This window comes from Argiope bruennichi, chromosome 10, assembly GCF_947563725.1.
Source record: "Argiope bruennichi chromosome 10, qqArgBrue1.1, whole genome shotgun sequence".
Classification (NCBI taxonomy): Eukaryota; Metazoa; Arthropoda; class Arachnida; order Araneae; family Araneidae; genus Argiope; species Argiope bruennichi.
In genome coordinates this window covers 84,326,763-84,351,113 of record NC_079160.1, presented here as the reverse complement: position 1 = coordinate 84,351,113, position 24,351 = coordinate 84,326,763, and the positions used below count along the sequence as shown (strand labels likewise).

Below are 24,351 nucleotides of genomic sequence, written 5' to 3'. Positions count from 1 at the left end.
GTGACATATTTTTCTTTCAATCGGTTGGAAATGGCGTTTTAAAACACAAATTCGATTTTCGGGTACCTAGTGTTAAATACCAAGGATCACATGCTAGTCACATTGCCAAGGACATTCAGCCAAAACATTATTTCGTAATTAATGCAGAGCATTCGTGACCCTACCCAAATTTTATGCGGGGGAGGGGGGGGGGCATCTTTATTAGAGAGCGTAGGAAAAAATTTTGGAGAGACTACTTCCACTGATTTACGTATAACAATTGATTCCTCATAAGAATTTTCATCTGAATAATATTTTTAAAATTACCAATTACCTTTTTTTTTTTTTTTTTTTTTTCAAAACTTTAGAATATCGAGGTAGCAGTAATTGAAACGAAAACTCATAAGCATGCAATGGAAGAGGAAGTGGGGGGGGGGAGGGGAATCAAGAAAGCGAAGGTGAACTTTGAGTGATTGAAGGGGGGGGGGGGGTTATGGTTGCGCAACAAGCCTGATCTGCTAGTGCTCTAATTGCAATTCCAGCATTCCTACATTCAAAAGGACGCTTTTTCCATCAAATAATTCAATCAGTTGTGAACTTTCATGGGCGGTACAAGAAATCGTCCTGAAATGCGTTTGCCTTACTTGTTTGTTCATTTCCTGACTTATTTTATGTTTTTATTGATATTTTTTACTTCAATTTTCAATAAGCACCAGAATCACAGAATAACTAAACAATCAGGCATCGAAGTCTCGGAGTAAATGAATAAGAAAATCTTTTTTAAAAAAGGAAATTTTAATTTTTTAAATTTAATTATTCCAAAGGTGTTGCAGCTTTAACGGACGAACTGCCATTCTCTCTATATGTACTTGTACAGGGTGATCGGTAAAGTTCTTTTAAGCCCTTAAAATTCAAAATGGGCTCGCACTAAAAGGACGAATCTCCACGTTTTAGACATTCCTGAATTTGAAAAATGTGTGCCTGTCTGTGAAAAAGATAACTCTAAAACTCTTAACAGATGAAATTTGGTATAGGGTCTTTACACCAAATTTATTGATTTCTATCAAATTCTGAGAGAAATTCATTCAGAGGAAGTCTTGTCTTCCGGCTCTTCGAATATAAAGTAACACGATAACCACAAAACGGAGAGAGATAAATAAATAAAATTAGGTACAGATCTACAATCGATAATATATATATATTAAATTTTGAACCGAATGCAAGAAGGGGGTTGACCGTCTGTCGGTCTGTACTTTCAGAAACATATAAACTTAAAAATGCAATAAGTTAAATATATCTGATTTGATATGTAATTTATTCACCGCAAGACAAAAGCTGTGTGTCTAAGTTTTATATTAATCAGTTGAGAAAAACGTGTCTAAAACACAGATTCGATTTTCGGATACTATGAACCGCATGCCAAGGATCACAGTAACTAGTCTATCCCAATACCAAGCAAATTGTTCTCTGAAAAGTTTTGGGGAGATTATTCCCGCTGGATTATAAATATGTAGTCGCCAAAATTTTGTCTATTAGCATAAACAACAATGGAAGAATATTCTCGGATTTGTAGAATCACTAAAAAGGATTTGAGGCTCATTGAGTTTTACAACAATGTTATGGGTTGTTTATTAAAAAGTATTAGCAAAGATATTAAATGTAATTTATTTTAAAGGTATGGCAGCAAAATTGGATCATGAAATGATAACTTTCTAGATTTTAAAATAGTATAAAAATTATTTTTGTGCAAAAATTAATTTGTGAAAAAATTCAAAATTTCAATTAATTTCTAATTATAATTTTAACATTTTTTTAATAGCCCGGGTGAGGCAATCTTATTTTCTGAAGTATATATGTACCAAATTTCATTACTCTCTAAATTTAACGATATGTCACTTAGATCGTCAACATACACACACATGCATCTTTATTATTAGTATAGATTTAGAAACGAATTATCTTGCCTAAAAACGTTTGAAAATATGAAAGTATTTAGTCCTCGAATAAAATGTTTATTCAATTTGTTCAAACACATTCATCTATTCCAAAGATATATCCTTCAAAAACATTTTTCTGTATCATAAACGAGAGAGGCTTACGTTGGTTTGGGAATCTCATTTCCTGTACTTCTGAAATAATGGAGAAATCTAAAAACTTCGAAACTTAATACGTTTCAGCAGGAAATTTAAAACTTTTCGATCAGTGACTCTTAACTTATCGCAACAAAGGAAATTTGTTTTTAAGCTCCAATTTTTCGTATCAAGAAAAATGCGAAAACAATGTCGTAAATCAAAATCCCTTGGAAAATGAAACTCAGTTAACTCAGTTCAGGAGATTTTTCGAAAATCAATTTCTTTTTACTAAAAATGTAGTCGTGAGTCAGACTGGTCAGTAGTCAGTCGGTAAAATGACGCCGAAAATGCATATTCGGTTTTCCAAATTGTCCTACGAAACGCAGAGCGCTTATGTGCGGACTCGTGTCATTCACGATTTTGTTCTAAGTTCAAAATTTTATGTGGCGAGGGAAGGGTTCTCCTTTATGAAGGTGTATATTACTCCTGAAGGCGGGAAGATTACTCCTGTTAGTTTTGATTATTCAGACTGTATTCTCATTTGTGAATTCATATTTAGCACAGTATTGTTATAATTATTATTGTGTTAATTAGACCTTGATAGGGCCATGAGAAGTATGCTTCCCTCCAAATTCTTTAATCTTTGTATAAAATTAAGTAGGTTGGTATAAGTTCTGACAAATTTTTCAGTAAGACAGAAACTTAGATGCTTCAATTCCTTATCTCACACCAAGTGGCGTGTCTTGCTTTTTACTTATTTATTAATTAACCAATCAAAATAAATTTATCTAATAAGCTAAATGAATCACTTTTCTTAAGTCAATTTCAAGCCTAAACATATTTTAATCTATCATGACTAGAAAAAAAAAATGGCCTCTTAAAAGTTTAAACTGAAAATATAATTTTCCAGTTTTTATGAAACAGATGAGGGTACTTAAGCTAAAACATTATTGCATAGATGACATTAAATGCTTTAAAATGTTACCATTGAAAGTAACTGGTTTAAAATATTAAGCAAAAAGAATAACGAAAATTGGCGCATACAGTCAACGTTGCCTGATCAAAATGTCGAAATAAGTGGGATGTGTTTCTCGAATTTAGAGAGGTCTAAAACATGAAAACTCATCAAAATCTCGAGTTCGAATTCTTCGACGATTACAATACTAATATACTTCGCATACGAGAAAGTAAAAAGGGATAAAAGTTTAGAGCTTTGAAAAAAAAATGTCAAATTTACAAAAATTGGTTTTGAAATTATCAATATGGCAATCCGGCATGCGACTTTTGGTTTCAACAATAATTAACTAAAATAAGATTAAAAGCCTATCCGCTAATTTCCAAAAATATTGTTTCAGATTTTTTTTTTTTTAATATTTTGATAGTTCTTTGAACGATACTCGATTGGCAATCCTCATGATTATATAATTATTGTCTTTAACATTATTGTACACTGTTAATCTTAACAGAAAAGAAGACATAATAACAACATATTTTAATATCCAGATGGCTATTGCTCCCGAATAAATTTATCTTCATTTCAACCCTTACTGTCACGTCTGTTTGAAATACTCTTTACGTCGAGAAAAGTCCAAAGAAAAAGATTAATCTTAAGCACCAATCAATTTCGTCTTTCGAAATTTTGCGCCAAAAAATTATTAATAAGCTCCATCTGGAAATTTTTCTTTAATCACTGAAGGCTTTTGGCATCTATAAACTTGACTTCTTGGAATTAGAGGATGACAGCCTTTGCTGCTAAAGATCCTAATTAATACATTAAAAAAGTTGTTAAATTAAATCAATTAAAAACAAGGTTGGTGAAAGCAGACTTTCAAAAAAGAAAAAAAAGAATGAATAAACGACTACGAGTAAAGTCACTAATCGCCTTATTTTTCTGAGAGACATATTCTCTGTCGTGGTGCTTGCTGATCTTGTTAGATGTTGAAAATCGACGATTTTCAAATATTAAAAGCTTGACAGAAGGGGAAAAACTGTTACTCAATATGTACCATACATTATTCATTGGGACACATAATATTTTTTTCCCTGCTTTCTTGTCATTAGGATAATAACTATTTTTTAATTGAAAAAATAATTTATGCAGTTAGAATATAATATATATTTAGATTGGAATGAAACCTGAAAAAAATTTAACAACTTTCCTTTGAAGTTAAGCCTCTAAGGGATTCTGAAGGTATATCAAAGATTGAATTTTTTAAAAAGAAATGTTTAATGAAATGTTTCTTACAATGAAAGACATGTTTAAAGTAATTCTACGAAGCAAGTTGAAAAATATTCCTTCAAAAATCTAGTCTGAATTTAATTTCAAAATATAATAAGAAAAAAATATTTACTGTACATGCCATATTTACCATCATTAGAATCAAAAAGGCGTACAAATTCTGATGTTTTCTGTTGCAAAATTGAAAATGGTTAAACATTCTTTTTATAAATTTTTGTTATTTTTTTTATTAAAAAAAATCTTTCTTTCTTTTTTCTTTTTTTTTAAAGAAAGATTATTAAATTGTTTTTTAATGGTATTATTTATTTAAAGGAGGAAAAGTAGCAAAATTCTAAAAAAAAAAAAAAAAAAAAAAAAAAAAAATGTATTATCATTTGGCGTAAAAAATCAAGCATGAATTTATAGAGAAGTCGAATTCTTCTTCTCAGTGTTTTACTAAAATTTTTACAGAACGAAAATTGTGCTTTTTTTCCCCCTTCAGCAAATTTAATAAGAACCAGATCTCGTTGTTTCAAACATAATAAAATTATTTGTATTTGGCACGATTTAACATTTAGTATCTGGTTACTCGGAAAATACAACAAAATTGTAGCAATCTTCTAAAAACTCGCCAAAAAGTAACACAATATGTAGGAGTGCAATAAAAAATTGTCAGGCTTATATTTGGCAAAAATCGCTCCAAAAATTTCACCTCTCCTGAACGAACATCATATTTAATTCGATTCTTGAATTTTTTTTATATAATATATTGTTACGAATCTGAAATGTTGCTTCCTAGCATAGTTCCATCGTATCAAAGACCGTTTGACTATCAGCTCTATTGGATGCCCAAAAAATGATCCTTTGGGCTTGGCGACAAAATGGATGATACTAGAATTTTCAAGAATTTTAGCGATAGGACCAATAGGTGTCGAGATATGCTTGATTGTTCGAGAACATTCTCTGCCCCTCTATAAAAACTATAAAAGGCCGACAGTCAATCGTACAATGAATCAACGACGAATTAGTTGGATCAATCTGGCGAATGGCAAACGTTAAGCTCAAGCAATTAGTGGATAGAGAATCGGTACCGTGCGCTGAGTTTTGGAAACAAATATTGATGAAGCATTGAGTCGTGTGAGTAGCCAGTCATATAATAGTGAGTAGGCAGTTGGATGCAGCTAAGGTGAGGAGATAGTGAAAATAGCAAGCGTTTGGAGAGACAGTAGAGAACAGCTACGTAGATTCCCTCCTCCTGCTGAATTCTGTCTGCCTCTTAGTGTGCTTTTGTGCCGATTACTGTTTGTGGGCTAACTGTTAGTTCAAAGTGTGTAGTGCTATGTATTGCGTTTGTATATCTCGCCTGTGTATTCGTGTCTACGTATTAACAAACGTCGTTATTTGTTATTGAGGTCTGTTGACTACGTCACCATACACCCATTTCAGATGAACCCGGTGATTTTACGGGTTTAGTGGTGAAAGTTCCGTAATAATATTATGAGATCGATTTTTTTTTTATATAAAGGAAAAAATAAAATTCTTTGCAACAACAAGTATAATTTTATTATATTGCACAACAGCAGAACAAAATACATCAAGTTACATTCAAAGGACAAACTTACGAACATTTAGTAGTAATTTCATAGAGTAACATTCGCAGTTTCTTTCAGGTGGAATGATAAAACTAGTGGAATGCATTACTGAATGACAATGTGTGGAATGTATTCTATAACAAAAATTTGAAGACGGAAACAATTTACATGCAGATTCAAAACACAGATTATTCAACCATTCAAGGAATTAAAAAAAAATGGAAACGATACTTTCTAAATTAGAAATACTGTTTCATTAAAACAGTTTTGATCTTTAGCTCTGCAACTCAAATATCAGCGACTCATTCCAGTTTACTACTACAAATAATTCTCGTCTAATATGAAACTAAAATTTTTAAAAAATTGGAATTTAAGAATACAATTCCAAAGAAGTATTACATTTTACTTTAAATTTATACGCTACCGTAATAAATGGTGAAAAAATTGTATCTTATTTTGCGCTATTTGGATTTATTTTTAAAATACAGCTTGAAATATTAAATAAACAAGAATTTTTCAGTTTGAGTTGATACAAATGACATGATTTTTTACAAAACTCTTACCCATTTTTGTTGTGAGAAAAATATTTACATATATTTTTTTGGAAAATCTAGACTAAGAATGCATATTTGGAAAATGCATATTAAATACAGTCAAAAATTTATAAGTATTTGCTATCTGGAATTAACATAGTTATATAGCATTTTAGAATATGTCAATCCATATATATTGCTTCATATTAGATAACTTTTATTGGTTTTAATTAGTTTGTTTTTTACATTTCGAAGAATAAAATTAGAATATATCAACTTTTTAATAAATATATTACATTTTACAACTTAATACGTCTGGTAAATTATGCAAAATTCAGAAGTTTTTGTTTTGAAACTGAATAAATTTTAAAATATTTTACATTTAGAGTAAAATTATAAATTTTCTGAATTCGCAAAAAAAAAGGAATAAAAAAAAAAAAGAAGAAAAAAAAAAAAACCCTTGAGATTTTTTTTTTTTTTTTTTTGCAAGACTTTTTAGAAAAAATAATTTTAAAACATATTCTTAAATATATTTCGTAAATTCACAAATACGCGAAACAATTAAAACAAGGAAACATCTTCCATTCGAAGCAAACGATTTTTTAATCACGTTTGACTTTTTTTACAGTAAATATAATTCAATATCAATTCTTTTTCATTGTTATTTTTATCGGAATAAAAAATATTTGTATGCAAAAGTTAGCACATCTGTCAGTATTAATTGTTTTTCCAGATATATCTTGAATATAAAAATTGTTATTTTAGATTGTTCTAATTTCTCTTAACATCAATTGTACACAAATTTGCATACTCTAACTACATGAGCTTTCATAATAACATTTACAAAATTTTTATTTGAAAATACTTTTTAGCGAGGGTAGAAATGTATCTAAACTTTATAGACATAGGTAATTACGGCATTGAATAGTTCCTGTAAATTATTAAGCTTAACTGTATAAAAGAGTTCATTTCACATTTTCTAACAGTTTATGTAATATTTGAGATAGAATTTACAAAAAGGTTCAGAGTTATTTTACCTTATCAAATAATTTAGCTATTCTTTAGTTATGACTAGTAAATTTTAATAACCTCTGTTTAGTAAAAGGTGGAGTCAAATTTCTCAGTTTGATTCCACTTTCCTTGAAAATTATTCTTTTTTTGTTTTGCATAAAAAAAATTTTGGATGTGAGAATATTTTTAAGAAGAAATAAATTTGTTAGTAATTTTTAAAAATTTAAACTAAATTACACAAATTTTTTCAATGCTTCCTTCCATCTGTTGAATTAAGTTTATTATCGTTCCTAATGCAAAAGATAGCGTATAAAAAATTATGTATGTTACAAATCCACTATCTGGTACTCCTTCATATCGCCAACAGATTCCAAGTCGCCAATGGTATGTTGCCATATGGAATTGGCGACTTGGCATCCTTTTACAATATGAAGTGCACCTACTAGTGGATTTTATTATTTTTAATTTTAATACAAAATCTTTTGCAACGTAATCTGTTATTGGCTTCATACAATAAAATTAAACATAATTAAATATAATTAAAAATTAGCTAATAATTTAATAAATTTTGATATAATTATTATAAATTTTGAATAGACGTAAAATAAATTTTATAAAAGGAAAGGAAAAAAAATCTTTGGTCATTTTATTTATTTTTCCTATTTATTCGTAGAATAATACTAAATATTGTTTTTAATTTCATAACATATTCACCTATGTAAACGGCAAAATCTCCTAATATGGCCAGAGAATCTCTATTTCAATCTAGATTGAAAACTTTATCAAAAGGACGAATGCAATAGATATGTATTAGAATTATCCCTATCTAGGCAAAGTTAGTATATTATATTATCAAAATCGGATTTCGAATGCAGCAAAGATATGTCACAAGAAAGAAGATTTAAATTACACAGCGCAGTTTACAATGATAGTAGCGATTGAAAACACTTGACAAGAAGCTTCACAAGAAAGACACCATCGAATTTGCAGTATCACCTTCTGTAAAACTGGCATATTGTCACTAGATGTGCCTTGCTGATTCGACATTTTCTTCGCTCCTTTAAATTAAATCGCCATTCGAAATACACTGGCACAACATTCGAAATGAAACGATCGAATTAAATGTTTTATACTTATATATTTAATTAAAAAGATTTAAAAAAAATATGGGAATTTGCAGTAAGAGTGGAAAGTTAGCTTTCCATTTGCAAATCCTTTACATAAGGCCGGATTATTAAATAGGTACTAACCAAGGAGCTTCCGTAGCCCTAAATATTTTTTTCCAGTATGTTGAAAGTTATTTAATTTTGTGATTTTCATTCAATTATAAAGACCATGCAATCCAACTTATTTAAATTAAAATCCAGTATTGCTTGAATCAATTTTGTAATATTATTCTAGTAATCTTTCTAACCAATTAACGTTTGCAAATGTTATATCATGTTATTTTAAAATTCTAAAAAAAAAAAAAAAAAAGGATGTTTTACAATTTAAAAAAAGTAGCCGATTCTATTATTAAATATTATTTAGATGATGTTAAGGAAAGTTTTGCCCTTTTTTTTTAAACATTTTGTTTAAAAATACTTTCGAATTTCAGTTGTGCATTTTTTTTATATATAAAATATAATGAACTTAACTATAATTTTTTATAATTATAATGAACTTTTTATTATTTCACGTTGCCAAGATTCATTACTTAAAACTGCTTATAAACAGATTAAATTGAAAAAGATATTTTGTTTTGAAAGTTTATAGGATAAATGGAGTTCCGAGATCTGCATTGCCTAAAAGAAGAGGTTTAATCCGGAAAGGCTAAAAAAGGTTCTTGCCTTTATAGGACATTTTTTTTTTTTTTTTTTACTTTTCTCAAAAAAAAATGAATGGTGTTAAGAAGAAATAAAGTAGCTTAAATGTAATCCATTTATTCAATAAATTGCATTAAAATATTTTATATCAAAGTGGATTGGCTTTATTTCTTCTATCAGGTATCAAACATATTGATAGAAGAGTGTGCAGTCAAAGTTTCGAATACCGGTAAATATTGCTATAGTTGAATAATTCATGGCATAATGCACCCGATTTAAAAATCGTCTTTATAAAAATTTCTTTACGTTACTTGAATGAATGATTTTTTTAGAGATTTTCTGTCATTTCATCCCTAAATAAACATTTATTCAGATGAAATTTTTAAAATGACGCACAATATTGCAAATAACAAAAATATTGAAGTTAAAAGCACACAATAATAAGTTCTTAAAGCACTGACACTAAATGCATTTGCTGAACAATATGAAACACATATTCAATACAAATAAAATATTAGAACTCGATACGTAGTTATCATTTTTAAGAAACATAAGGAGTTCTGAACCTAATATAAATGTTTAAATGCTAATTTTTTCCCCAATTAAATGCAAATTTCCTCTTAGATAAGCAAGATACAGAAGAAATATTACAGTTTCAGATTTAATATTTTTTAAATTCCCTTCCTCTTATCATACTTCTTCTGCATCAAAAAATAAAAAAAAAATATCTGTATATTATTTGATAGTAAATATTGTAAATAATCATGAAATAATTGTATTAACAAGTTACTTATTTTGCCTGCATTTCTTTCCTGAGTACATTTCCCTTTAAACCCTAAATACTTTTTTTTAGCTTAAAACATCTAAGCCATCATATGAAATAACTAGAACCAAAGGGATATGATGAGAAACGGATAGTTTTGAAATGCATAAACAATACATTCAGATATATATAAAAATAGGTGAGTGTGTAAAGAGTTGATTCACTAACAGAAAAAGATTTTAGTGAAGTTTAAAGCTATTAAGATACAGGACACAGTGAATAATTTTATATTAGACATTTTCTCTGGAGTATCTTCGATTTTCATGGATTATTCCACCAGCTCCTCACCATCTAACGCGGAGAGCGAACGAGAATGTTTCTCCGTCAGCAAGGCAACTCACATCTAGAGAGTAACGAATCGAAGTTCAATAAGTAAGTACAGAGCCACGGGAAAAAAAGTCGACTGACATCTCCATCAATTGCTGGGAATCTGCTGATCCAGCTGCAGCTGCACTTCTTCGGGAAGGGGACGCCTTCGGAATTGGGGGGTGGCTACCAGGTACACAATCATCAGGCCAAATATGATGAGGCAGTAGCCGAGGAGATTGGCCAAAACGGCACCAGGTGGCAGATCTTTGTATTTGCCGCCCCTATAAAAAACGAAATTAAAGATTAAAAAAAATACGAGATAAGATATTGTGAATTGCATCACTTAAAGGTTTTGTTTTATAAAACCAGTTTTTCACATTATTTTAGACCTTTACGTTCTTCTGATTAAAATCTGTGCATTTATATGTATATTATAGGATATAGGATTAAATGCATGAAATTTTAAAAGAAAAATAATTACTTTCCTATTATTTGAGTGCTAGAAGGCATTTTAGTGCCCCTCCTATTCTAGAATATTTAAGCGAATGGTACTCAATCAGTAGAATTGAATTGAATATTTTCAATCTTAATTTGTAATGAAACAGAAAATATAATTAGTAGAAAAAAATCCCCATACTGCTTGGTAGCTTTCGATATAAAAATTGAGAACTACCATTGCATTCGTGGTATTGATGATAATGCCGTGTCCGCTTTACCACGGAAATGGGGTGCATTAGCTTCTGAGGGTAAAGGACCCTAAGCACCCACTCGTGGTACTTTTCAACAGATATGTGAAAAGCCTGCAGCGTTCAAAATCTTCAAGACAAAGATTTTCAAAATTTTATACCAGATAAACCGCAATATATGTAAATTATTAAAGCTGGATCTTCCTTAAAACAATGCAATTACATTCAGATTTTGTAATTATAATATCGATTTAATCTAACCAAGAGAAATTTTAATGGATTAAATAATGGATCCAAACCTTACAATGAACATTATCGCTTTTGTATAACATATAACAGCAATTTCAAAGAATTACTGGCTAGACTTAAATTGAATGTACGGTCGTCAAAGTTGAGTTATTTTGAGATAATTTCTCGCCAAATGTAAGCCTTACAATATTTTATTACAATCCTAAAATCTTTTCTTATCATTTCTGGTATCCATTCAAGATGGCGAACTTACGGCCAATTTTTAGACGGTGGCACGATTTTGATAGGTTTGGCGAGAAACCGTACTTTAAGTGTAAGTCTTACCGAATTATTTAATCATCAAAAATCAAAATGAACAATACAGTAGAAAATTACTGTAAACTTACTCGCTAAATATAATCTTTTCCGTAATACCCATGAGACAGGCAGTAATCACCATCACAAATATCGCAAGTCCGAAGAAGACGTGTAAGGGTAAGTACTTAGCTCGCCAAATCTTTGTCAATCCAGGGAACAAAAACGCCACGAATCCAAATAAATACTAAAGAGAAAGAGAAAAAATTAAAATATATATTAGATAATCACAATTTTCTATGAAAAACACACTGAAACTTCGTATTATAGGACTTGTTAATTTGAACTTGATAAAATTTCATAGGCTGGTGCACTATTTGTTAATTCTGATATACATTAGGCAAAAATTATTTCAGATGCTTTACAGAGAATTTCACTAAGATCTACCGAATGTGGCTTTCAATTCGATGATATTACTTATTGAGTAGTTGATACTCACTAAGAGAATGATTTAAAAATTTAAGTAGGTTTTTAATTAAAAATAAAACTTTTAATACTGTAACTTCGGAACATAATTTTTTGTACCACTGTAAAATTAAAAAAAAAAAAATTAAAGGCATCACTTTTATTTCCATATATTATTTTTCTGGCATTTTAATAAATTTTCAATAATAATTTTAAGTACTTTTTACTTAAATAATTTACATTAAGTATTATCTATACTACTGCGTATACACGCACGCGCCTTGAATGATATTAAATTCATTTTTAAGCGAATAAAGAATTAATTTTAAAACAAAATATAAAGGAAAGCGATTCAAGTTTAAAGCATTATTATGGTGTGGCGTTTAAAAATTTAAATCTATTAACTTTTTTAACGAAACTTAAGAATACATGACTTGCATTAAAATATATTATTCAGTAATTTTCATAATAGAAGTTTAGTATTCAATAATTAATTTCCATTGTTTAAAAAGAAATTGTTTCAAAAAATAATATGTGCAGGACACATTTCACTTTTATTTACTAAGAGAAAAATATTTAATACACATCAATATAAATATAAGAAAAGATATGATTAGATTATGAACAGTCATTATTAAATCCTTATTAATAATCATCACATCCTAGTGAGGTCAAAATTAAGACGGATTTATTTGACACTTTTTTTAACAGTAACTTAAAAGAAAAGGGAGTTTTCAAGTTCTGATTAACGTTTCATAAAACATATCTACACATTTCTAGAATAATATTAAAAAAAAAAAAAAAAAGAGTTTTTAACCACATTTTGAAGAGTTAGTGAAAGCTACAATAAATTGTAACATCTATGATAAAATATGCTTTCGAATAATAAAATATCGGTACGGCTTGACTCTGATTAATTGAAGAGTGAACAGTAGAAAGAGTGGCCAGATACTAGAGTCAACAATTTTCATCGGAATAGGCTTTCTAGACAGTTGCTTAGGGCCTTAAAAGTGTTTTAAGACTTGCTTTAAAAGACTTAAGATAACGTGCTTTCCATCATATGTTTTCTTTCAATTTGGATGCTATTTTGCAATTTCTTTCCTTAAAATCATATATGCAATCAATGAAACAGCACATAATGCCCCATTTTTTGTAACAAAATATTTCCAACAAAATAAAAGTTACAACTTAAATTTCAGTCTTTTCCTACAAACTAATAAACTAAGCGTAGACACATACACGCTATATATATATATATATATATGTGTGTGTGTGTGTCACCTCAATTATGAAGATGAGAAACTTCCGGTATGGTAGTTGGTTCTCGACACTCGGGTGGGTGCAGAAATGATGTGGAGTGGACTATCCCAACCGATGGTGGGACGTGCTTCCCACAGGAAGGGTTGTGTCGTGGCCGGTCTGGGCCCTTAGGATTCAACCTTAGTTCCTGCCAATGCTGTTGCGGCGGTTCGGTCATTCAGATTTATTCATGTGTCTCAGTGAGACCGGAATAGGCACTATGAGTGATATCGACCTAATACTTTGTATCAGACTGGTATAGTTTTATCCGATAGGAAATGAATCAGGCCGAAGAGATTATCAATCGAGCCCAAAATGTTGATTCCATGTAAAAATGAGGCCTGATACTCTTTGTCTGTATCAATTTTGTGTACCTGATACCAATTACCGGGTCCATACAGTATATCCAACCTTAGAATCAAGCTCAAACAGTTTTAATTGGTTCGTTGTTTTTTGAACTATGCAATATGTACTTTATTGTGAAACAATATACTTAATGCAATTCACGTAGCGATAAATTAAAAAAAAAATCTCTTTTGCATTTCATGCCGATGATAAATATTCTAATTCAAAAATGACATAAAATAAGACGCAAAATTGATTTATTTTTCGGTATATATATTGCAGAAATAAATCTTATAAATGTTCTTTTAAATGAAAAAGTAAACTTCTAAAAATGTAAAAGTTGTTCATTTTTAAACCTGATCTAAGCATTTTTGAAAATCATCCAGTACCACACGTTATTGTAATACTTCAACATTTTTCTTTTTAAAACTTAGAGTAATGACGCCCGAGGTATTAGCTTTCTTATCCTCTCCACCCCCCATTTTCTTACTTCATACAGATTTGTTAACAAATTATAACAAAACTGCGAAAAGGAAAGGAGTGCTTGGATAACAGTTTCTATGGCAACCCGGAACGGCAGCTTACGACACTGCTCTCAAAATGACTCCACTTAATTTCCTTTTCTCAGCTTTCTGTTTGTCACGGTTCGATGCGCATCGTTAAATTGGCTGAAACACAGAAATATCAAATGCACGGGTTGTTTCAAAATGTTGTTTCTTCTAATGGAACGGTGAGGAAGGGATAAGTTTGCTTAGTATTACAGATTTTGAAACGACTTACAGAATTTTACATCTAATATATCAAAAATGAATTTTTGTTTGTTCGTATTCTATGCACTGCCGTACCGTTCATCCGATTGCGAATATAACTTTGTCAACTTATTGCTTGCACTTATGTTGGATGCTCACGAGTCGGACAGCCAAGAAATTTATTTGTTTTTGCTGAAGTCAGAAAAACAAAAAAATATTGTCTACCCTAAAGCATTTCGATAATAAAGTAACAACAAAAAAAATAGAATAAATATTATTTATATCCTTCCTTTATATATCATTGAATCCGATAAGAAAATAAATATAATTCTTCCTACCATTCCTAATTATGCAAGATAGCTATTTCAAATTTCAAACAATATTTCCAAAATTATTTCTACTGCGGCAGCAACGCACGGGGTACCAGCTAGTTTGATATAAAAATGACAGATGCTATTTGTTCTTTGAATTAAATTTAAGTTCAAAGCGAACTCGGAATAACTAATATATCATTAAAAGAAATACATACGGTGATAATGATAGGGTGACATTTTGAAATGATGCCCCTTAAAATGTCAGACTGCTTACTCAAAAATTGTATTTTTTTATATTATGCATTTATTTTATCAAGCAAATTAAAGTTACTAAATTAGATTAAGCATTTAATGCAATATGGATTCTTCATCTTAAGTTTTTATTTTCTTTTTTGTTTCGCTCTCTTTTTTAAAAATTTAATAGTATAAAACATTTGTACGGTATATAAGGGAAAGTATATACTTAAGGGAAGGCATGCCCTGGTTGGATGGGGGAAAAAGAGAGAGAGAACATGATTTTTATTTTAGAGATCTTTCGTTATCTCTTATTACCCATAATTTACTTATTCTAAATGCCCATTTGGGGCATTTTCCTCTCTAAATTAGCAAATTAAGCTAAGCAGAAGACTGACTAGAGCCATGTAATAACGAGAAAAATAATAAATTAAGATTTCGTTTTTAGCATATTTCATAGATTTATGCCACCATTTATGGATGAGTAATGTATGTTTTTATGGCCTATAAATTTTAGTGTTTAAGACTAAAACGCAATAGAATATTGATATTTCAGCAATATCACATCAAAAATGGATGGAAAATTCATAGACTTAAAATTTAAAATAAGCTCCACAAGTCTAGTATGCAGCATTTTATGCAAATACAACCTATTTCAGCCTCTTATGAAGAGATAACAGATATTTACATTTAATTTGATATAAACTTCAACGCACTTCAGGATTTTAATTTATCGTTAAAATAATGTCACATCATATTAATATTTTATTTATCATTAAAATTAATTCATTCCTTAATGCAATTAAAGTAATTTATAGTCTTTTAAAACCAGTTTGAAAAACAGAAGTAAAGAAAACGAAATCATTTTCGTTTTCAGTCATTTTCAATCAGTTTCGCACAAAACATGCAAATAACAAATAAAAATGTCTTTAAAATACAGTATTGCACATTGAAAAAATTTAAAAATAGATAAAAAAATATTTCAACTATAAATAACATTATTAGGAAAGAAACTGTGTTGTTTACATTTTCGTTATTAATATACACAGAAGAACCAGAAGAAGGAGATAAACCCATTCGATCGCTAGGTTCTTCAATTAAAAGAATATAAATTATGAAGAAAAAAATAATAGAAATAATTCCACTACATTCTTTCATTATCATAAATCTCTTCATTTTTTTTTTTTTTTTTTTTTTTTTTTTTGCAGGTTTATGCATTCTTTTTTTTTATAATTCTCTAAAAGCATTGCATTTAAAAAAAAAAAAAAGAGAAACATTTAATCCTAGAAAACGGAACTGCGAAAAATTTGTTTACGAATAAGAATTTATTTTAAAGAGAGTGAAAAGATTTGTTTTATAAGCCTTTTTCTCCTGTTTCTCACTGAAATTTAAAAAGTAAAAACATGGAACACGGATTTTTTTTACTAAAATAAAATATTTAAAATATTCTTGGCTAATAAGTATATTCGATGCAACTTTCTCTGTGACGCATACTAGACGAAGAGATATATAAACTTCAATTCGCCTGTCAAACTCAAAGCCGAATATCTCACGAATATAAGAAGGAATAATACATTGTTTTCCGCTCCTTATTCATGTTTCTGACAATTGTTTCTTCTAGGATGCGAGTTAGAAAGGTGATATTTTTAGATATTCACAATCATGATATTGCGTTATATATAAAATAGTAAGAATGGTATAAAAAAACAATTTTAAAAAATTGAATCGAAAATTTCATCTGAAAAAGTTTTACTTTCAATAATTTTTTTTCATTAAATATTTTTATTAAATAAAGAAAGAATATTAAATGGAAAAATTAATTAAAAAAATAATCGATTACAAATTTAAATGCACTAGGATGGCATATAGGGTAGAATTTGTTTTCGAATTCGAGATCTTATCAATAAGCTTCATATATATTCGAGAAAATGAATGATTTAAATAGTACGCTATCAAGAATGAATGACATTTTCTGCGTATTAGAAATGTTTAAAAAAACGTATTGGTTTTAGAAAGATATCTTTCATTAAAATGCGTTTAGTTCATAATAGAAATTTATATACACAGGAAGGATGCTTTTATAGATCTTCGCTTACTTTAAAAGTCATATAACTGAATAGAGTACACTCCCGAGTATCCCACCAATACCAGAAGACAAAGTTTTTATACCAAAACTAAATGTTATAATATGTACTTTCTCATTTCTTAAAAGTAACTAAACCCTCCATTTATCTCAATATGAACGCAGCCGCGGCCTGTGCATCTTAGAAGCTGTTGCAGGTAACGTGTCGAATTAAAATAAAAGGCTCTGAACTGGTAGTTTAAATGTTTATACACTCCATTGCATGTTTCAAGAATTTATTAGAGAAAAAGTAAGTTAAAGGATATAAACTGTCCATATTTTAACAATGCCCAACTTAAATGCAGGAAACATAAACAAAACATTAACGTAAATCGTAGGCCTAGTTCTTAAGATTCAAACTCATTTTTTTTTCACTGATAAATGATTACACAGATATGAAAAGGTAACCCTAAGATAAGAGTCAAAATGTACAGTTTTTAGGTTTTGAAAATATCTTTAATAGATGACTTAATAGACGCCTTGTTTTCCTCATTTAATTAAGATAAAAGAAAACTAGACCGGATAGTCGGGAACCGGATGTGCGGGAGTGTACTGTATTAAATATTTTTGTTGGGAATTATTTAATACTAAAATTCGAATTTTTTTTACTTGAAAGATATATAGGGTGTTCATTAATTATTGTCGGGGTTTCCGTACCTCATAACTTTCGAATAAAAAATATTACGTAAAAACCGATTACGTATTCGTAAATTACAACTCAAAAAATTTTATTAATGATATTAAAGTGTAAAGCTTGCACAATTTGCACTTTGTAGGCATTCAGCTGAAGGCGATTATGTATTCGTAAATTTGCTGAACAAATTTTGACTCGAATTGAGGATGATGAAAATTACCTTCGGAAATGGTTCTTCAGTGACGAATCCACTTTTCATGTGTCAGAAAAAGTGATAAACATAACTGTAGAATATGGGGCTCGGAGAATCCGCACGATTATCAAAAGTCAAAATTTGTTCAGCGAATTTACGAATAGATAATCGTCTTCAGCTGAATGCCTACAAAGTGCAAATTGTGCAAGCTTTACACTTTAATATCATTAATAAAATTCTTTGAGTTGTAATTTACGAATACGTAATCGGTTTTTACGTAATATTTTTTATTCGAAAGTTATGAGGTACGGAAACCTGGACAATAATTAATGAACACCCTATAAATTAAATTAATAAATTTCGTAAAGACTGATGTAGCATTGACCATAATTTCACAAAGTTTAAAATTTTAATTAAAAAATAATAATAATAAACAAGAAATAAAGGACCCCTCTCATAATGCAAGTTTAAAAACTTTTTTTCATTGAGTGTGTACAGGATATAATCTCATAAATTAGTTTGCATTTTTTTTTCTCCGTAACTGGTATTAAATATATATACAGAGTATAAATCTTACCTGTAATGCGAAGAGGATGACAGTCGTGAGTCCCAGCCAGCTGTGAATGGAGTAGAGGTTGGGGAGTGGGGGCGAGTTCAAATTGTGGGAGTCAAATACCGCCTTGAGGGCCACTATGGTGAAAATGAAAGCTAAGGTGTGCAGGCCGAAGTGCAGGAGCTTCAGGGATCTTTTCCTTTGGTTGCGAAACACACGGTACACCAATAACGCTGGAAAAAAAAAGTGCAGGAACGTCATTTACATTGTGCACACTTTTTTGTAAAGCAGATGTTGTATTCGTACTCTCTCGTTAAGGAAATATATAAAGAGAAAATATTACAATCCCCCCGAAAAAATTCGAACACAGGATTTAGACGAATTTCCATGTTTCACATTTATCTGAGCCAGAAAAATACATTTTTGCAATTTTGTCTGTTTGTTTATGAATATGATAACTCAAAACCACGTTCAGTTAGGCGAATGCAATTTGGTATGTAACCTTCACAATAAATTAACAAATTTTTTAACGGAATCTCTTCACAAGAAACCTATCTGCCCAGCTATTCGAATACAAATGACTATAATTAATACAAAATGTAAAAACGAGCTAATTCTGTACACAGGTTTAGCATCTGAAATGCAGATATATATGAAATGTGAGACACTATTCAGCATTGGGTTGACTGTCTGTGGGTTTGTATTTTTGCATGAAAGTAAAAGACATAATTAAAAAAATACTTAACATTATAGGTAAATGAAATTTGGTTCAGAGTTTTAGGGAGAAAAAAGGGTAAATCTTCAATAGGTTTGTTTCAAAATTTAATAAATGTGATCTTTAGCATTCAATTTTGAAACAAATCTGTTCAAAGGTTAATAGTTTATAGGTCTATACTTCACATGCATGTAAAAACGATAATTCAAAAACGGAATGGCTTAAATAAATGAAATTTGGTATGTGATCTTATAAATTTCGGTTTCAATCGGTCAAAAAAAAAAAAAAAAAAAAAGATGTTCAAAGGACATATTCGGTTTTGAGGTACTTGCATATTAACCGCATGCCAGTGATTAAACGTGAAAAAAATCGACAAATATCGCACACGTTATTACACTTTCTCTTAGCTATTGTTCGCCAATGGCATGCGGCTAATATAAGAAATATTTTTTCTACTAGGCTGCACGACGAAGCATACAACTCTCATGTTTGGGACTCTGAAAATAACAATCGGCGTACTTGAGGCCGCACACGCCACAGACATACAGATGGAAGGTCCCTGATTTTATGCAGTAGGAGGAAAGTAGTACCATTATTAGAGAGTATGCAAGAAAGTTTCGTGAAATAAAATCATTCCCGTAGTTATATATTTTTATACTTACATTTTGCATAGTGCCAAGTACAGAATGACATTTCATTTTGTAGTAAGGAATAGTATGTAATTCATGAACATTTTGCAAAATAGTTTATTATCTAGATATCTAGATAAACTTGCTCATCATAAGTTACTGCATTCCTAAATTTTTCCGGCTCGGTGATGGCAAATGGTATCAACGGAATAATATGTACAATAAATAGATGCCAATACAAATATACTGATACTGTTTTTTAACGTTTTAAAAACTCATTCTGAGTAGGTATCTTGAATCCAAAACTCTATAGAGCACCCAGTTTAAACAATATATCACCACTCACACTAGTGCAACTTACATGTCCTTAAATGGCAATATGATGTGGATACAAATGAATAATAAAAAATAATTTTAATTAATAATCTAGATGAAATTAATTGTTATTTTAATCTCTATAAAATGAGTAATTTTAAACATGAAATATTTCTAAATGTTTATTATTCAATATTTAATTTTTTTTATTAGGAAATAACAATTTTGATCGGAGAGGGTTAAATTTGCAGTTTAATTAACCGAAACAAATTTTCATAACACATTTTTATCAACGAAATAATCTAGGCAACAAGAAAAATGGCAGTATAAACAGGAACGTAAAATATTCGATCTGTAAGATGAAATAAAAACTAAATAACACAAAAAGAATTGGAAAATGAAACGAAATGAACTCAAAACTACATATCATGCATCTTTAAATGCCTTTAAGTCTGTCAGTAGAAACAGTTACTTATATTCACTTTAATTTAAAAAGTACCTAATAATGAATCTCAAATTCTTAATATTATAAGAATTCTGCACATTGAAATTTTCATTCCATGATTTTGAAAGCAGATTCATAATGAACAGTCAGTTATGAATCGTTACTATCAGTGTTTATCTAAATTATGTATAAGCCTCATTTTTCATAAGAATAAGAATGGCAGCCACACGTAAATATTCAAATGAAACTGTTGCGATGCTAGTAATCAAAGTATAAGACATCTCTATATTTAAATCAATAAAATTCCATATGCAATTCTTTAGAGGGCATTTCAGAGATTTTCTTTAAAAAACAACTATTGATGTTTTTAAAGCGATTTTCAACTTTAATAATGGAATTTATGGTTATTTTATTAATATTAGAGTTCGCGGCTGTTCCTAAATATTAAAGTTGTGACGATAGATTCGGAATAGTATTTCTTTAATACACATTTAAAGAATTTGGAATGTAATAATGCTACATATAAAACTAAGGAATTAATTTTTTTTAAATATAGAGAACGTTTCTAGGAGGAAAAAGAAGGAAGGGACAAAAGAAAATTCTGCAAAACGAATTCATTATTACTGATTAATAAAAGCAAAATATTTCAATTTAAATGAATTGAATAATACTAAAATAAGCCTCAAAGAAATATCAGAATAATTTAATATTTTTTAAATTTCAATTTATTCAAATCAGGTGTATTTGTTTAGCGAATAGGCAAAACAATTGCAAAATTACAATTAATCTAATATAAACGAATTAAGAATATTTTTTATTTTATTCCTTCCGATATACTTCTTTCTCCTTTAATGGAACATTTTGAATAAAATATATATTAGATATTTTATTCAAAATGTTCCATTAAAGGAGAAAGAAGTATATCGGAAGGAATAAAATAAAAATATTCTTATGTTATTTTTTAATTGGAAAAGGAATTTAAAACTTATTTATTTTTCTCCCAACTCTTTTTACTTCATTTTTATTTTTAATCTTTTACCTGACAGAACAAACTTTCTTAATCATTCAATTCTTGACTCAATACTTTTATTATTTTTTACGAAACAACGGTTTCAAAACTTAAATAAATTTAAAAATGTGGAATCTCCTAATTTTCATGTAGTTTAAATGTAATTCTGATTGTAAAAGTCTTCCACTAAATAACGATATTTAAATTATTTGAAGATCAAATGGGGCAGAAAGAAGAAAAGGACATACAATTCAGTTTTTTTTTTCAATAATAGAAATAACTAATAAGATAACATATATAAAATTCAAAGTCTTTTATTTTAGTCTTCGAGTACAACGCAAATCTAGAAAGGAAAGAGGGGTAAAATAAGCAATATGCCATTTTTTTAAATTATTAACTAACAAATACCAGAAAGTGTTGCTCAGTACCGAAATCCCGTGAGTTTCGAAATCGATTACAACTTAACCGAAATAGAGGGGGTCAAGCAACTTAGAAACTCCTCCCACCCAGTTCATTACATTTCTTCGATGTGCCTTAATTTTCTCAATTAAGTCGCACTTAGGAAGTCATTAAGAACATGATTAACTTTCAGTGGGGAATCGACACAAAAAGGGAATCGAAAGTTAAAAGGAAAAAATCTCACTGAGGGAAGGTTTAAAACAACGGTCATTAAGTACTCTTCTTAACCTGTAAAAGCCTTAGAGTGAATTTGAATTTCACAAAAGACGATTATTGACAAAAACCACAGACTATAAAAATTACTATATGATGATGATTTCGTAAAATGCATGTTTTCAAAAGACCATGAGGATTCAAATCATATACAATGCCAAGTTTTTCAAAAACAAAGAAATAACTTTTTCATTTCTAAAACTAAAAATTATTAACAAAAAAATATCTTAAGCAAGAGATATTTAATTAATTTTAAAAGTGAAAATTGATGTCAATGGAATAACCATGGGAAAATCTCGAATTTTTATATATGTAAATTAAGTACAAAAAAATTAAAACTAATTTTGAATTAATAACTGCTTTCTTAAAAACATCATGAAATCCTTTTCTATACTTTCTCGCACACGAAGTATAGGAAAAGTATTGTAACCTTCAAAAACATTGAGATTTTGACCAAGTTAAAAGTTTCATACCTCAACGAGTCCGAAAAATTCCATTTTTGGTATCATGGCTCTCTGTCCGTGCTAGCAAAAATACTTTAAGCCAAACAAATGAAATTTGATATATGGACTCAAGAGCAAAATTGTAAGCTTCTATCAAATTTTGAACGAAATCCATTCGGAAGATGTCTGTTTGACTGGCTGTACAAGTGAATTCCATAATTACAAAACATAAAGAGATAGATAGATAAAATTTTGTATACATGTTTATCATATGAAACAAAGATCCTTATTAAGACTTGAATCAAATCAGTCAAAAGGTTGATCATCTGTCGGTCAGTACTTTCTTATGTATGTGAACGTAATAACTTATAAACGTAATGACTTAAATCAATGAAATTCAGTATGTAATTTTGCGATTAAAATTGTAGTTTCTTGTCAAATTTTGATATCAGCCTGCCAAAAAAGGCGTCCAAAACATATATTCGCACGATAGATTCAGAAAAATTCACGCAAATATGTATATTTCGTAACTCGCCAATATCATACAAGATATTCGCGGCTTCACCCAAGAACTACAACTTTTATGCGTAGACATTGGAATAAGATTTTTATTGGAGAGTTTTGGAGGAACCATTCCCGCTGATTTCATTTTATTAAGGTTAAGAGATTTTCCTACAGATGGAAGGACAGTAATTTGAGATTGGATGTTTTCTCTAATAAATCATGTAATTTATGTTCCAAAGTTTCGCTTGTTTATTCCTTGCATAATTTCTTGCTTATAATGCCAAATGGCGGAGATTTGAAATGGAATCAATATATCTTCTTTTATCAAAATGTTAAAACTTTCTGTAAGAATAGAAGGATTCATTAAAAGAGTCTAAAAATTTGATAGATTTTTTAACAAGTTGATGTTGAAAGGAAAATTAATCTTAGAGTCTGTCTTGATTTATCCATTTAATATTTTGCTCCGTTTTATTTGTACCATCTCAGTCAAAATGAAAAAAGCAATTTTTCTCATTTAATTACATGTATTTCAGTAATTTTACTGTAAATGTGTAAGGGTTATAGAAGAGTAACTTTGAACAAATTGATCCATTTAATGCTTTCAATCTAACTTTAACAGTCAAACTGAAATTCAAATTATATCTCTTATCAGGACGCTCAAGTCCTAGAAATGAATCGGTCCTCCTTAAATTAAGCATCCGCTACTCAACTAAATGACATTCAACAGGAAATATATCTTACCATTTCCATAGCAGAAGACAAGCCCGAGTACCATAAAGAATGGATGGTGATTAAATTGTATTTTAGGCTCTGACTGCCACGCGAATCCTCCCAGATACTGCCCGCACCAGGCAGACACCAGGGCGATGCTAATCACACCCAGAAGTTGAGAGATGAGAAACCACACTTTGAAGAAGCCAAGCTCCTGGTTTTCATCCACAGATGGAGAATCCATGGCGTTGCCCTTCTCCCAAGAACGTCTGCCGCGAATACCTGGAGAAAAAGACAAAGAAGATCTTCTCAAACATGTGCAATGAATGTTGAAAATTTAATCGGAATCATTAAAAATCACAAACACACATATTATACAATTGTATATTTATTTGCTTTGCAGGTTTTATGCGTGGTAAATCAGGGATA

General features: G+C 29.6%; 1 protein-coding gene across 5 annotated transcripts in view; it reads right to left on the bottom strand.

The window, feature by feature from the left end:
• Positions 1-6,874: 6,874 nt before the first annotated feature.
• LOC129987987 (transmembrane ascorbate-dependent reductase CYB561-like) overlaps positions 6,875-24,351 on the bottom strand; it is a 124,964-nt gene continuing 107,487 nt past the window's right edge. For all 5 annotated transcript variants that reach the window (XM_056096048.1, XM_056096049.1, XM_056096050.1 and 2 more), the window contains exons 2-5: positions 23,953-24,204; positions 18,504-18,712; positions 11,664-11,818; positions 6,875-10,623 (exon numbers count right to left, since the gene is read on the bottom strand). In XM_056096048.1, the coding sequence (XP_055952023.1) occupies positions 10,449-10,623; positions 11,664-11,818; positions 18,504-18,712; positions 23,953-24,204 (791 nt within the window). In that variant the 3' untranslated portion in view covers positions 6,875-10,448. The remainder of the gene's footprint in view (positions 10,624-11,663; positions 11,819-18,503; positions 18,713-23,952; positions 24,205-24,351) is intronic.